The sequence below is a fragment of the Oryzias latipes genome, chromosome 23, assembly GCF_002234675.1.
Source record: "Oryzias latipes chromosome 23, ASM223467v1".
NCBI lineage: Eukaryota > Metazoa > Chordata > Actinopteri > Beloniformes > Adrianichthyidae > Oryzias > Oryzias latipes.
The window spans coordinates 296,333-311,212 of record NC_019881.2 but is presented as its reverse complement, the minus strand read 5'-3'; the positions used below and the strand labels follow the sequence as shown (position 1 = coordinate 311,212).

The following is a 14,880-nucleotide window of genomic DNA, read 5'->3' as shown; positions in this document are numbered from 1 at the left end:
AAAAGAAGACTGTTTTTCCCTCTGAGTCTTTGTGATCGGTTGAAGGTATGTGCTAAAAACAGAAGAAGCTTTCAGACACATTCCAGCTCTGTGATTGGTTACATTTCAATTTAATTGGATACAAATCCCTAGAAGCAATTCTAGGCAGAGAAAAAAATAAAGTGGGAGGAATGTGGAATTTAAAGAGCCTCAGACAGCTTTTACGCGCTGCTTGTGCTGTAAAATGTGTAACTTTGCTGTAAAGCTTTTGAGGTTTTTAAAAATGGAAACGATAAGATTTTTTAACAACATTAATTATATAATCTCCCTGACTTTAGTGGACCTCTCGTTTACATTCTTATTTAGCCACAAAAGTCCCAGTTGTGATCAGAAACACAGTTGGTGCTGCATGTGTCGCCTCCCTGAAAGCTGCCAGAGCTGCAAATGTTTGTCTCCTGCTGTTTCGCTGGCGGTCCCGTTAATCGGTCCAGTTAACCGGTCCCGTTAAGCCAGGGGTCAGCAACCTGTGGCCCCGAAGCCGCATGCGGCTCTTTCATCCATGTGCTGTGGCTCTCTGTGGTTTAGTAAAATAACTATCATGTTCTAAGATTTTCGTGGTGCCTTAAACACCGTCAGAAGGAAGAAAGCAGCGTGAGCACGCATCTGTGAACGCCGAACAGGGTCTGTTAAGGCAGCGGTCCCCAACCCGCGGACCGGTACCGGTCCGTTGGTCATTTGGTACTGGACCGCACAGAAAGAATAATAACTTGCATTACTTCCGTTTTATTTATTTTGGAATCTGAAAGATGTTTTATTGGAAAAATTGCCCGATTCTCTGGTACATCAGTCTATTCAGGGCTGCTCATTACGTTGATCGCCATCGATCTTCAAGGACATGAGGGTAGATCGCAGGCCAGCAAAGAGAAATAACAAAAAAAATGTACTTCTAAAAAATCCACCAGCCAATCAAAATCCTCACCTAGAAGTACGGGACTTGATTGACATGCAGAACGACCAATCGGACATCTTCTAATACATACGTCACTGCACAAGCGTGTTGAAATACACTGAGCGCAAATTCTGTCTGTCAGTTTGTCCTCCAGCTATCAGCTTTAAAGTTCTCCCCCGATAATTTCGAGCTCATTAAGGAAGCGTTTTTTTTCCGTGGCACGCGCTTCAGCCAGCAGCGCCTTTGAAATGCCACGCTCCCAATCAGGAGATGTCCCCTTAGTGCCCTACTCGCCAATTTTAACTGCACCCCCCTTAGTACACACACCCCTCCCCCTTCAATATATACATTCAAACATAAACACACACACATGCACACAAACACCCTCTCAAACACCCATACACGCACACACATTTTACAAGGAAGGTGGGACCTGGGTCCATCTGTCCCCTACCCCTTCCCTGGTGGGGGGTGTGGGCCCCTTGGCGATGGCGGCCGTGTCCCTTGGGTGCCGGCTCCCTGGGCCCGGCGGTGCTCTCTCCGCACGGTGGGGGGGTTTATATTACACCTGAGCCGGGGTTGTTCGTGTCCCTGGGGGGTGGGTCCTGGTCCTTGCCCCTGGGCGCTGGGCCCCGCCAAACTTCCAACATGGCCGAGCCTGGTCGGGCCATATTTATAACACCCCTTGTGGGCCGCCCTTTTTTCCCCGGGGTTCCCCCCTCCTGGGCGGGGGCGGCGGGCCCCTGCCTTGCTCCTACCTGGACCAACCGTGGGCCGGGTGGGTGGCTGCCTGGAGTGCGGAGCGGGTCTCCCTTGGGGGGTCCTGGCTCGTACCTGGGGTCGGGGCGGGGGGATGCCCGGAACTCCTGGGTGGTGGTGGGGTGCTCGTCTGGGGCTGTGGGCGTCCCTCTCCGGTGGGGCCCTGCGTTGGGCTCTTCCGGCGCGGCGGGGGGCTGCTTTCCTGGCTGGGCTGGGGCGGCGCTCTCTTTCCCTCTGCGCCTCCCTGCTCTCTGGCTCTGGGGGCCTCGCGGCGGTCCTGCTGGCCCTGGCCTGGGTGGCGGTCTTGGTCGCCCGGGGGGCGGTTGTTCCCTGCCTGTTCCCGTGTGGCGTTGGGGGAATTCCGGCTGCCGCTGCTGCTGCGGCGGGGGTCTGGGTGTGGGGGTGGCTGGGCGCTCCTCCTCCTTCTTTTCACATTCCACCATCCATTTTAGAAGAACATAAACACTCACCTGAGCACAGGTGTTAGCTCACCTTTGCACTAATAGTTTGCATGATTGAATGAATGAAAGATTTCACACTAGTTGGTTTAAAGGCATAGGTATGCGTTCGTGAACACTATCTGTTTTGTGTGCATGTTGACATGTGGACATTTTTGCAGCTAGCAGGTGTGTTGATAATATTTGAGTGTGTGTGAACAGGCCCCGCCCTTTCTGTACTACATTTGAACCGTACCGTAACGATAAACAACCAGTAAACCTGTCTGCTCTCTGCTGCTTCATGGTCTTACCCCCCTTCCCCTCCTATTATCACCCTCCTACCCCCCCCCTCTCTCTAACGTCCCTCCCTCTTCTTCCCCTCTTTCCTTTTCCGTCCGGTCCAACACCAAAGATTTTCAGACATGATTGAAATTAATAAAGTTTGGCCTCAATTACAAAAGGGGTTTATTCAGACATACCTTTCAGACATGACCGTCTGTTAACCGGTCCGTTAACCGGTTCACCAAACACTGCTGCTGTGTTTCTGCAGTTAGGAAGGAAGGGAGGTGCCACCAGAGTAGAAACACATCGTATCTGTGCTTCACACTAAAGTTTGCAGATCAGCTGCCTCAATAATCACCTCCATCTGAAGGTTTCTGCGCTTGTTTGTCGCACACATCGATGCCGGCCAGCGGCGGGCGTTTGTGGCGTGGAGGGCTGTTTTACATTTCTGTGGGCTGTTAGAATCTGCGTGTGCTTGTCACCTCCAGCGACAGCTGCTGGCAGCGTGTGCTGTTACGACCACAGTGTGTGTGGGAAGAACCACAGCTACGTGTTGAAGACGACACATTTATGAGCCCTTTGTGTGTCTGCATGTGTGGCCATTTCTACAAACACAAGCTAATGCCTTAGTGACAACTGGCCTCATGGGGGGATACGGGTGGGTACTGGCAAAAAGAGGGGCAAACCTGTAGGTGACCCATACGGAATATCAAGGTCTTTGTTTTTTAGACCAGTAGAGCAAAAATGTTCATGCTACTTCTGCGAGTGACGGGTCGAACAATTTTACAACATGTAAGGGTAATGCTACGGATGGAGGGGCGTTCCCACGTTTTTCTTTTTCTGCTGCTTCTTGGTGCATCTTCACCACCTACAGTTGGGAGAGTTGGTGCCAAATGTCAAAGCGGTGCACAAATCCCGCTCCAGGTTTTTTTTTAACAGCTCTGTTCCGACATATGATTCCAGTCGGACACAAACAACCATTATTCATTTCTCCATGATCAGTTTCCAAACGGTTGGAACGTCTGTGAATTAAAAGGGACGCCATCCACTACCAGTACTTTCAAGCCCTTCACTCAAAGTACTGCGAACTGAGAAAGGGGCCCTAAACTACTGTCCATGTGATAAGTACATGAACTGCTGTTCATGTGATAAGCACACGCCCCGTACAGGTATGTCCGTTTCCCGCTCACACAAAGCCTGTCTCCAACTGTAAAGACAGTCAGTATTAATGCTTATCTAATGACTAGAGTGTGGCGTAAGGGCACTGTACCACAAAGGCCTTACAAATACTTCATGATACACTTAACACACAACAATTGTATGTCACATTTTCCCCAGCAGTTCCTTGAGGGAACTTCAAGACACACCTGGGCCCCCCTTTAAGATATGTACAACCAAAAAACTCACAACACCTGCTCGGGTCAACCCCTATGCGGTTGCAAGTGGGTCTCCCTCTCTCAGCAGCTGCTAAACAGACCTGTGGATGGTGGTGCTACTGAAACAGCTTGAAAGAAGGTTTCACTCACTTGGAGTTGATGTTTTCATCCACATTTACTGGTGCCGTAACAAGGATGACAAATTGTGTGGCTGCCGCCAAGCTTTATTGTGGTTGATCAGCAGCTGATTTGTTAGATGTGTATTTTCATCAGGTTTGTGTGTCTGTTCCATCAGTGTGTGTTTGTGTGTGTGTTCCATCAGTGTGTATGTGTTTGTGTGTCTGTTCCATCAGTGTGTATGTGTTTGTGTGTCTGTTCCATCAGTGTGTGTGTGTGTTTGTGTGTCTGTTCCATCAGTGTGTGTTTGTGTGTCTGTTCCATCAGTGTGTGTTTGTGTGTCTGTTCCATCAGTGTGTGTTTGTGTGTCTGTTCCATCAGTGTGTGTGTGTTTGTGTGTCTGTTCCATCAGTGTGTGTTTGTGTGTCTCTTCCATCAGTGTGTGTGTGTGTTTGTGTGTCTCTTCCATCAGTGTGTGTTTTCCATGGAATCTGCCCCGACACGCCCTTGGGTTCATCCTCGTCTCCCACAGTGGGGGCCTCCATGCTAGCAGCTGGTGGGCTCTATAAATAGTGTCAGTTGGGAAAGAAGGAATTTAGAAATGGTGTTTTCATTAAATAGGATTATTAGTTCCGGTCAGAAAGTATTAGTCACAAATGTTTAACTTTAAGTTGCTTTGATTCAAGCAGCCAGTTTCTTTCTGGTTGGTAAGGACGCATATGCCTAAAGGTAACGTGGCGATGTACAGACGGCATAAATGTCAGAAACAATGTCTTCAAGTCCCACTCCAATCATCTATTCATCTTCTGTCACTGATTTGTTCTTTTAATTGTTATTATGCTGTTTTCAGCCAAAATTTAAAAAAAAAAAACGTTGATTTTTTTGGGACATAGTTTCTGCAGGGCGGCAGTAGTTTATTGACATTAACCTTTGATTTGTGGGTGGGACTATTGGCATGGAGCAACCACGCCCCCCTTTCTGTCATCCATAACTTTGAGCTCTCTGTTTACACTCTCTCCTGCTAGCTTACAGCCCCTCACCCCCCAACCTAACATTATCGGTGCAACAGCAACATTGGAGCCGTCCAGTCATCCAGCTTTGAGCCAGACTGAACCAAAGATGGATCCAGCAGTCCTACAGTGGAACCGAGCAGCAAGCTTGCGGCCCACCCCGCTTATTTTCTGTAATAGTTCTGATAGTTTTTCATCAGAGATCAATAGAGAAATATACAATAATTGGCTTAATTTTCCTAATATATGTCTCCCATCATGAGAGAAACACCAGAACATGTTAAAAACATTTTCATCAGAGAGGGTCTCCATCTTTTATTGACATTTGAACCAAACGTTCCTAGATTCTACGTTTCCGACATTCCAGTGCTCTTTCTCACATCTTTAGAGGCCTTTTTATTGTTTCTATCTAAAGCTGATATTTAAAAAAGACATTCTACTTTGGTAATGCCTTTAGGAGTTGTTTATAAATCTTACAAGCATCTTTCCAGGTCTACTTTAACAGAATGACAGCTTGTGTCACGGTAACGGGAGTCCACACAGGAGCTTGTCCAGGTGGACGATGTCTTGCAGGATGTGAGATAACAATCCCCACAGACGCAGGAAGACAGGTGTGGAGTGGTTTTCAGCTACATACTCAGTCTGCTGAACGAGCAACCTCATTTTACCACAAGACAGCAGATAAGTGAGCTGCAGCTGCCCCTTATTGCCCCAGGGTGGCTGTCCTTTCTCAGTCCAGGTCGTCCAAAGCTTGGACATTGGAAGACGTAACCGGTTGTGTTTGGCTCTGAGCAATAATCTAGTTTACGGCAGGACACCTGTGGTGGAGCGTCAATACGACCCTTCAACACACACGTATGTCACAACCATGCTCATGGCGGCACAGCCAAAGCGGTGCAATCCGACCCATCTCCCTGTGCCGCTTCAACAGTATTATCCCCCACCGCCAATTTGGCCTCGCCACCTGTCGTCAGCTGTATTTCACTCGGCCTGTGTCTTCTCTGCCTCCCACTCCGCTCATGGACGTGCCTGGAGTCGACATGAGAACACGTCCCCAGAATGACATCTACACGCTTCTTAGTAGTCTGAGTTCAGCAGATCAGATACAACCCTCCTGGCAACGAAGCAGCAAAACTCTGTCCTTCACATGCAGTCAATGCATTTCAGCTTCAATTACATCCAATTCTGCATAATTCCAGGGCCACGCTAGCATATCCTTAGTGTCCTACCCCTGTACTATCTCCACCCAAAGATTTGTGTACTTTTACTGTATAGCTTTGGAAATACTAGTACTTAAAGACATGCTGGTCTCCTACTGCCCACAACAAAGTCAGTCTTCTCAATCAGTCTGTTCTGTCTGATGGCGCCCTGAGCTTTGGCGCCCGTAACACAGGACTCTACTGAGAAGATCTTCCTCAATTTTTGGCTAAAATGGTTTCCTAGTGATGTTGTAAAGTTCAATCAGCTTTTGTCAGCTTGTCGTACTGATATGGCTGTAATGTTTCATCATTGAAAAGGACTTTTTTTACTTTTTAAACACCTTAAGGTTTCATTTTCATGTGATCTTCATCCTTTTAAAGGAGGGAAAGTCGTGCAGTGTCATCTTAGACAGGAAGTAGTTCCAAAGGTTTCCCTCTGCTACTGGAAGTTAACTGTCTCTGTGTTGAAGGCTACTGTTTTTTATTTTTAAGTGATTCCATTTTTGAAGGAATGTCATTTCAATGTGAAATTTCTACAATCTTTATTTTTTCGTGGAATTTAGAAAAATCAATAGATCACAAGTTGTTGTGGTGTAGTTTTTGTTTGAGACAATCTTCTAAGTCTAGAAAAAAAACAACTTTGATCTGATCTTTCCTTTATCTGGATGTCATTTTTGTTTGTAGTGGGTGTGGGGGCCATATTGGGTCATTTATCCTGAGTGCGTCGCTACCTTTGGTGTCAGTTATAAAGACTGGTGTTCTAGCTAACCTTAGAAAGGTGTTTTTCTTCCAGAAAGGTTTTTGACCGCTGTTGCAATGAGAAAAATGGATAACTGAAAGGAGATTCTGTATCAGTGGTGCAAATAGAATGATCTGTAACTTTGATCATACTGCAAAGATCACATCAGCCGGGCAAGAACACGCTGAACATGCATTTTTGTATGTGCGTTTCTCTATGTGCTATGATAGTATGGTGTTCACACTAGTCTGTACTCACAGACGGAAGAGGCTTAGTGCAAAAAGTCAAAGCAGTGCAAATCTTGAGAATCTCGTTACAGGAATTTTTCTTTCACACCTCTATTCCAATATATGAAAGTGTCATATACTCAAAGGAGATGATTTTGTTAAATATAATCCGTCATTTGTAATTTTTGTTTAAGAAAGTAAAGGGAAGAAGAAAAAAAATGATAACAATCAGAAATCGAATTTGGTGTGAAGAAAAGCAGGAATGGTATTTTGGCCAGCTCTATTTTCTACTTTTTAATTTCCTTTTGTGTTGTCAAACATTGCCATAAGTCAAAGTGTGTGATGATCAATCACCTCCTTTCCTAAATCTTCCAGATGGGCTCCACAGAGTTCAGGCGCACTGCACTCTGCGTGTCACCATCATCACGGATGACATGCTGACCAACAGCATCACGGTACGTCTGGAGAACATGTCCCAGGAGCGCTTCCTCTCTCCGCTGCTAGGCCTCTTCCTGGAAGGCGTGGCCACCGTTCTGTCCACCAAAAGGGAGGAGGTCTTTGTGTTCAACATCCAAAACGACACGGATGTGCAAGGCTCCATCCTCAACGTGACGTTTTCGGCGCTGCAGCCAGGAGGTGGTCTGGACAAAGGGACGTTTTTCCCCTCCGAAGAGCTGCAGGAGCAGATCTACCTCAACAGGACACTTCTCAGGACGATCTCATCCCAGGAGGTAACTGACAGTGAGCGCATGCCCCGATGTTTAGCATGTACACGTACAGAACCACAACCTATCTCCGCTCCAGGTGTTGCCGTTCGATGATAACATCTGCCTGCGGGAACCCTGTGAGAACTACATGAAGTGTGTGTCGGTCCTGAAGTTTGACAGCTCCCCACCCTTCATCGCCTCTGACACGGTCCTGTTTCGACCCATCCACCCCATCAACGGGCTGCGGTGCCGCTGCCCGGTCGGTTTCACCGGAGACTACTGCGAGACGGAGATCGACCTCTGCTACTCCGGGCCCTGCCAGAACAGAGGCCGGTGCCACAGCCGAGAGGGCGGGTACACCTGCGAGTGCCTGGAGGACTTCACAGGTGGGTCTCACTTGACTTTGCTTTGTTGAGGGAAAATCTACCAGTTTTGAAGTGATTTGTTTAAATCTTCAGTCTGTCAACAGTTTAAGTCGACCAGAGGTTGACCTCTGTGGAGAGCAGAACAGACAAGAGCTTAGCGAGCAGCAGATTTCTGCTGGAAGCTCACTGACCGCTCAAAGCGGTCAGATAACATTTAGGACATCATTATAGCCACAGCAGCTTAGAAGCTTGGGATTGAAATTGTTCTTTTTTGTAATACAAAGAGACCATGAGGAACATTTAGTGTCTGTTCAACCTGTAAAGCTGTGGAGTTTACGGCTTTCTTGCCAAAACAAGGCTCTGATAAACAGCTGTGTGGAGGATCTGAATGTGACCGCACTGCTGCTGTCCTTTGCTTCTGTAGCTGTTGTTACATCACTCACACCGTATGTCTTCCAATAGTGGCAGGTCTCTGATAGCCCCTAACAGGTGTTCCTGCTTTAGACGCCTGTCTCCAATAAACGCCGGGGCTACTATAAGAAGATATACAGTATGAGCAAAACTTAAGCAAAATTCTAGAAATGTCGAAATTTCACAACGACACTCTTTCCATTAAACCAAATAATTGCAAATAAACACAACCCAACTCACACAAAGTCCTTCAGAAGCACGGCGACGGATGTGACCAATACTTTGATTGACAGCAGATCCATTCATATGTCTGCCACGGCGCTAGCGTCATCATCATCGATCAAAGGAGACGTCAGCCATTTTCAGGCTGTGGAGCGGTGAGCTCCTCACACATGGGAGGGGCTACAGATGAAGCCATTTTGGGAAATCATGGTTGGTGATTTTCCAGAGGAGCTGTGGATCCAGCAATTCCACATGACACGCCCAACTTTGGATGAGCGGCGTGACGCCGTGGGACCTCTGGTGGCGCCCGCTGTGCAATGCCGCCAGTGGTATCTGGTTGTTGGTCAAGTGACTCGTGCCTCAAAAACCACCTCCTCCAAGCGCAAAAACATTTTTCAAAATTGACCTATTTCCATTAGGCAAATTTATCATCGCAAACCCAATTTGCGCAAGGTAAGAGTCAATGGAAACGCGTCTACTTGTATGTTCGGTAGCACTTACAAACACCAGCGAGTGTCAGAGAGGACATACCATCACTGACCGTTTACGCCATCAGCATGAATCAGCATTAAGCTGCTTTTCTTTAGAATCCACTGGAATTCTGTTCACTGCCTAAACGGCGGAGGAGTTTCAGAGCTCAAAAGAATCTAAACGCTAAAACAAATTGATCTGCCTCATTGAAATTACACTGAAGCTTCGCAAAACTGTGTCCAAAACAGAAGAGAATCTCTGTCCACGCTTTGGTTTAAGAGAGAGGCTTCTCTGAGACAGTCAATGGGTTTGACCCAGCTAGGCTCCTGTAGAGCACTTACAGACTTCTGAAACAGTAACTCTCTACCTAAACTGGAGACTTATACCTGCTTATTGCTTCATATTTTTGTTCACTTTTGAGATTATCCTTGATCCATTAAAGTCTGTATTGACTTAAAAAAGAAGAGATGTGTCATGTTAAGAAAATACTATTCTGGTTGACAAATGTGCTCCCAAAACCTTTTTGTTCATTGAATTGAAATAAGCTGCAAGAAAAACTTTCATCAAAGTTACGATTCCTTCTTGTTTGGCAGTATTGCACCTATTAATGTTTGTGATAGTGATAAATCCCAAAGGGATGCTAAAATAAGTTCTGTTAACAATGACATGACAATGTGTGAAAGGAAAAACAATCTACAGCTATAAGCTCTGACAGGAAGTTTGAGAAAAAGAGGAATTTCAAAATAAAACTTGACAACAAGGAAAAAAGAAGAAAAGGAATAGAAAGTCTGAGAGTTGGAGCAGCCCTGCAGCGTGTGTGTGCCGTTTGTGTGCTTTGAAACTTCATTGTTCCCTCTCAGATTGTTGTGAAATATTTCCTGATGGCAGTAATATTCTCCCTCATGTTTCCCCTTTGTACATCTGATACCAGACGTAGCTTTGCTCTATTCCCCCCCAACAGAGTCCATAACTGCCCTCATTCCTCATCTGCCATCTGTCCATCCCAACATTCCCTTTCTCTTCCTCTTCCTCTTATCTGATCCAATTACCTGATTATTCCTGCTTTGTCCGGCTTTTGCCTCTTTTTCTTGGTGAACGCCTCCATCCTCTCCATCATATTTCCCAGCATCTCAGTGTCTCCCTCTTTGAAGGTCACAGTTCAACTGCAGATAGTCAGAGCCAATCAGGAACCATTATATGCCTGATGACAGCAAAGGGGTGGGGGGCAGAGGCCTGTCCCCGTCCTCCTTGGGTTTCCTACATTACAGGGAAACAGATCTTCATAATTCCTACTGGAAGAAAGGATTATATTGAGGAGAGACGGGTCATTAGCTGGTTCCACCCTGCAGTGCTGCGGGTCTGCATGGACCCTGGATGCAGAGATCTTGTCTGGATAGCGGCTGACAGAAATCTTTGCACGGGACACAAAGGCACCAACGCCAATAGCATTACTGTCTAAAAGACGTGTGTGTAATTGCAATGACAAAAGCCAGGAGGCTCAATCCCAGAAGGTTCTTTTCAACAAAAGCCTTCCACAGGCTCATTAAAGAGGAATTTCCAGCTATCACTGCTGCAGGAAAAGTAAATGAAACTGTATTATAGGTAATATAATATGGATGACCCAGCAAACTCTCCTTATTATAATCCACTGTGCTTCAAAATACAAATATGTAAGAGTCACATAGATATTTGTATTTTTCATGCCGTGTAGAAAACGGTGTATTGTTTATCACGGCAGTTATGTTCTAACCATAACCCCTGATGTAGAATTACAGATGTTTTGATGCTGCCAAGCCCCTGATTACACACTTGATGCACTTTTCTCAGACAGACGTGAACATTTGTAGACTTTACTCTCTTGTTTTAACTCTCAAACCTCATAGAAATGAGTCCAGTGTTATAGAATGAAAGCAGAGATTCATGGAGATCTGGCAAACTGAACACAGCAGACACAGCACTGAGATTGACTGACAAGGTCTACAGCCAATCAGGACACAGAACACCGTTCGCTGTTTTGGGGAAAAAAATGAGGAAAATTGGACTGAAAAACAGTAAGACCGCAAAATAGTGAGGGAACACGCTGCAAAATGTAAGTCGAGTTATACGATATTCTAGGAAATGTCTGAAATGACTGTCGCGTCGGCTGTAGACAACTAATGTGTCTAAAATCAATTATTTTATTCTTTGCAATCTTTCTTCTAAATTATGATCACATGACTGCCTTTAGGAGCCACGTTTTTCAGAAATAGCTCATAAGAAGTTCTTTGTTCCTGCTAACAACTAGGTATTTAAAGGATGGAAATATGTATGGAAAATCTGTGTAGTTCTGAGAGTAACCACGGTAACGGCTGAAAGCCACAGATATCAACAAGAATGTGGGTAAGAAGATAAAAAATCCATTTTTGGCAAACTTCCTGTTTCGTCTCTGTCTTTTTCTTTTTTTGTACATGTGGTGCAAACAAAAATCCCATCCAATCACAAGCTTGCTTCTAACGAGTCAGGTCAATTACAATTGGCTGAGGGGAACCACGGTGAGGGATGTGTTGTGTTCACTGAACATATGGTCATGTTTTTTCACATACTTCAAACAAAACCTCAAAACATTATTATGATTCACTACTAATATCTATAAAATGCCATGTTTTTATGTTTAAAGCTGTTTAAGCTGGTAAAAGTCATTTTCATTTATAATTTTAATTACACCATATATGTATACATTGTTTCCAGTTATGTTAAAGAATTGACTTTGTCATATCGCCAAAAAGGCAGTTGAATCTTTTATTTATTGATTTGTGGACCATGTATGTAAATCCATATTGAACACTGAGCGACCCGTCCCCCCTTGTGCTCCAAACAGGAAGTGGTCCCTTGAAGCAAAACTCCCATAGACGTCTATAGAGAAATAAACAGCAGGCGTACTATTGGTCAGAAGAACCGTTCTGGATCTGAAACCTTTTTAACATCTTCTAGATAATCCAAATGTTTTTATGATATTTTTGTCCTGTAGCACAAGTTATTTAAGATGTGAACTGACCAATCAGATGCCTCAGTAAAAGGAGCTGGTCTTCCATGGACCTTTGAATCGTTTATAGACCGATTCTCTCCAGCCCGCTTTCAGCTGGTAGACGTGTGGACTAGAGCGTGACGTGTTTTCAGAAATCCCACAGGTAACGGGATTCCCACGGGAGTCTTCTCTGCCATTAATCACGGGACCGGGACGGTATGGGATAAAATTCTAATGGGACCGGGACAGGAGTTGGAAGCAACCAATAAGAATGTTGAATAAAAGTAGCTGTTCTGAAGCAAGCGGGGAGCAGATACAACGACAGTTACAGGAATGTTTGACATCATGACTAACTGAAGCAGTGGGAGTCAGATTAACAGATTTGAAACTGTGCTCTGGGATGGGACTGGGGGGAAAATCCTCTCCTGGGGGATCCTGTAGTGTGGACTTCCAACAAGCTCTCTCCTGATTGGCTAAAGTGTTGACTCATTTCTACGGGTGACATCACACTCCATCCAGTTCTCATAGTGAGTGGTAAAACAACCTGTGAGAGGAACAGTAACCAAACCCTATTGATAATATTGATATAAAGAAATCTATTCTTTATTTTCTATTTTTTTAATCAGTCATGGGAATGTGTGACCTACAGGCTTGACTGACAACCAAAAGCATCTTGTCAAAACAAGTGAATTCCAAGCAGCTGATGTTAAATCTGCGTCTTAGTTGAGATCGTTTTTTAACAAAACTAGTGAAATGGTGATAAATTGCCACGGTGACATGTTCATGCCTCATCTAGAGTGTGCATTGGCCTGTGCAGACACAGATCCTGGGTCATCTTTGAACTCAGACTCAAACTTTATTTATTTAGAGAGCGCCTTTCATTTCAGCTAAAAAAACACAAAGCGCTTAACATAGAAGCAGATGAAATAATCCTAAAAAATAAAAATGATTAAAAACAGAAACCACAGGACAATCACACACAGATGGGGCCCCTCCCTCACCAGATTCCACCCACCCCGTCCCCCCAGTAGAACACACAAAGAACTGCAGCTAAAAGAGGGTTGTTTTTCTCTTTCTGCAGGTGAACATTGTGAACTGAACACGTCTTCAGGCCGGTGTGTTCCTGGTGTTTGCAAGAACGGCGGTGAGTGCGTCAACCGGCTTGCTGGAGGCTTTATGTGCCAGTGTCCTCCTGGGGAGTACGAGAAACCCTTCTGTGAGATGACCACCCGCAGCTTTCCTGGACAGTCCTTCGTCACCTTCAGAGGTCTGCGGCAGCGGTTCCACTTCACCATCTCCCTCATGTGAGTCGCTCCCTAAAACCCATTCATCTTCTTGATACGAACAACAAAGTGTGTTACTGTGAAGATGCTTCTTTTAAAGGGTTCATGTGGCAGGGCACCACAATAAAAGAACCTTATCCTTGTTGTGTATTAAAGCACACGCAGCTTTAGATTCAGCCTTTATAAAAGAACAACATCATCTGATTAACCAGCTAGCAACCACTTGAACGGATCATTTCTTTTGCTGAATCTCCTGAGCGATGTGACTTTTATCAGATCCATGGTGGTTTGCAGATATCCATTCTACTATGACTCTGTTTCATTTGTGCTGAAAACTGCTTTGACTACATATTTTATACAGTTTGTTTGGTTGGACGGTCAGCCTGATTCTTCAGTCTAGAAAACTTTGGTTGACAGATGAGTTCATGGTCAGTTTTGAGGGTCATCGTTTGAGAAAAAACCCAACTAGGTACCCATTCACCCGTAACCCTAGATCAGTGTTTTTCAACCTTTTTTGAGCCACGGCACATTTTAACCATGACAAAAATCCCGTGGCACACCAGCATCCAAAAATAAAAAAAAAGGAGAAACTCATAGTCTGTATTGATCTACAGTCCCTCCATGATCTCACATACATTTTTGTGATAATTGTGGCAGAAGAAGCTGGAAGCTGCAGATGTTTTTCTAAAAGATGGAATAAAAGTTAAGTTAGAAGATTTAAAAACTGTTTGATGTGTGTTCGTTGTGGTTTCAAGAAGTTTAACAAGGACGACTCATTGTGCACTGAGACGCTGTCGCTCTATCCCAATGCATCATGGGAGATGTAGTGATGCCAGACAGACTCTCTTCTCTGAGCTTCATTGTTTTGTTCTCTTGTTCCACGGTCTGACACCGGATTCTGTGGAAAGCTACGCCGCTAAAGACGAGCTTTAGCTGGTATTTCTGTTGGAACTGAGAGACTTTATGAGCAGAATCAGAACAAGGAAGTGAAGACTTTAACCACTTCTGATTGGTCAGACTGATGACGAATGATTAAGCCTCCAAGAATGATTGGTGGAGACAGTTAAAGGGGCGGGACTTTTCATAAAACAGCTGACGCTGCGGCTAAATCGCGGTACCATCATTTTTATCAAAATGTCTTTATTAGAATCAATTTTTTTTAATTTTATTTTATAAATTTTTCCTTTTTACATTTTTTTGGCCACTGTTATTTTCTATTACCAAAAAGGGAACAAACAAAAAAGTCAATTTATCTTTAAAGCTCAGAAGAAAATTGTTCTTGGGTTCTTCACAGTTTGAATTAATTAACTTTCATTCAACTTCCAGATTGAAGCTTGTTTGAA

General features: G+C 44.8%; 1 protein-coding gene across 6 annotated transcripts in view; it reads left to right on the top strand.

The window, feature by feature from the left end:
* celsr1 (cadherin EGF LAG seven-pass G-type receptor 1) overlaps positions 1-14,880 on the top strand; it is a 154,310-nt gene that overhangs the window by 31,186 nt on the left and 108,244 nt on the right. For all 6 annotated transcript variants that reach the window (XM_023952120.1, XM_023952121.1, XM_023952117.1 and 3 more), the window contains exons 2-4: positions 7,450-7,805; positions 7,879-8,167; positions 13,336-13,558. In XM_023952120.1, coding sequence (XP_023807888.1) covers positions 7,450-7,805; positions 7,879-8,167; positions 13,336-13,558 — 868 coding nt within the window. The remainder of the gene's footprint in view (positions 1-7,449; positions 7,806-7,878; positions 8,168-13,335; positions 13,559-14,880) is intronic.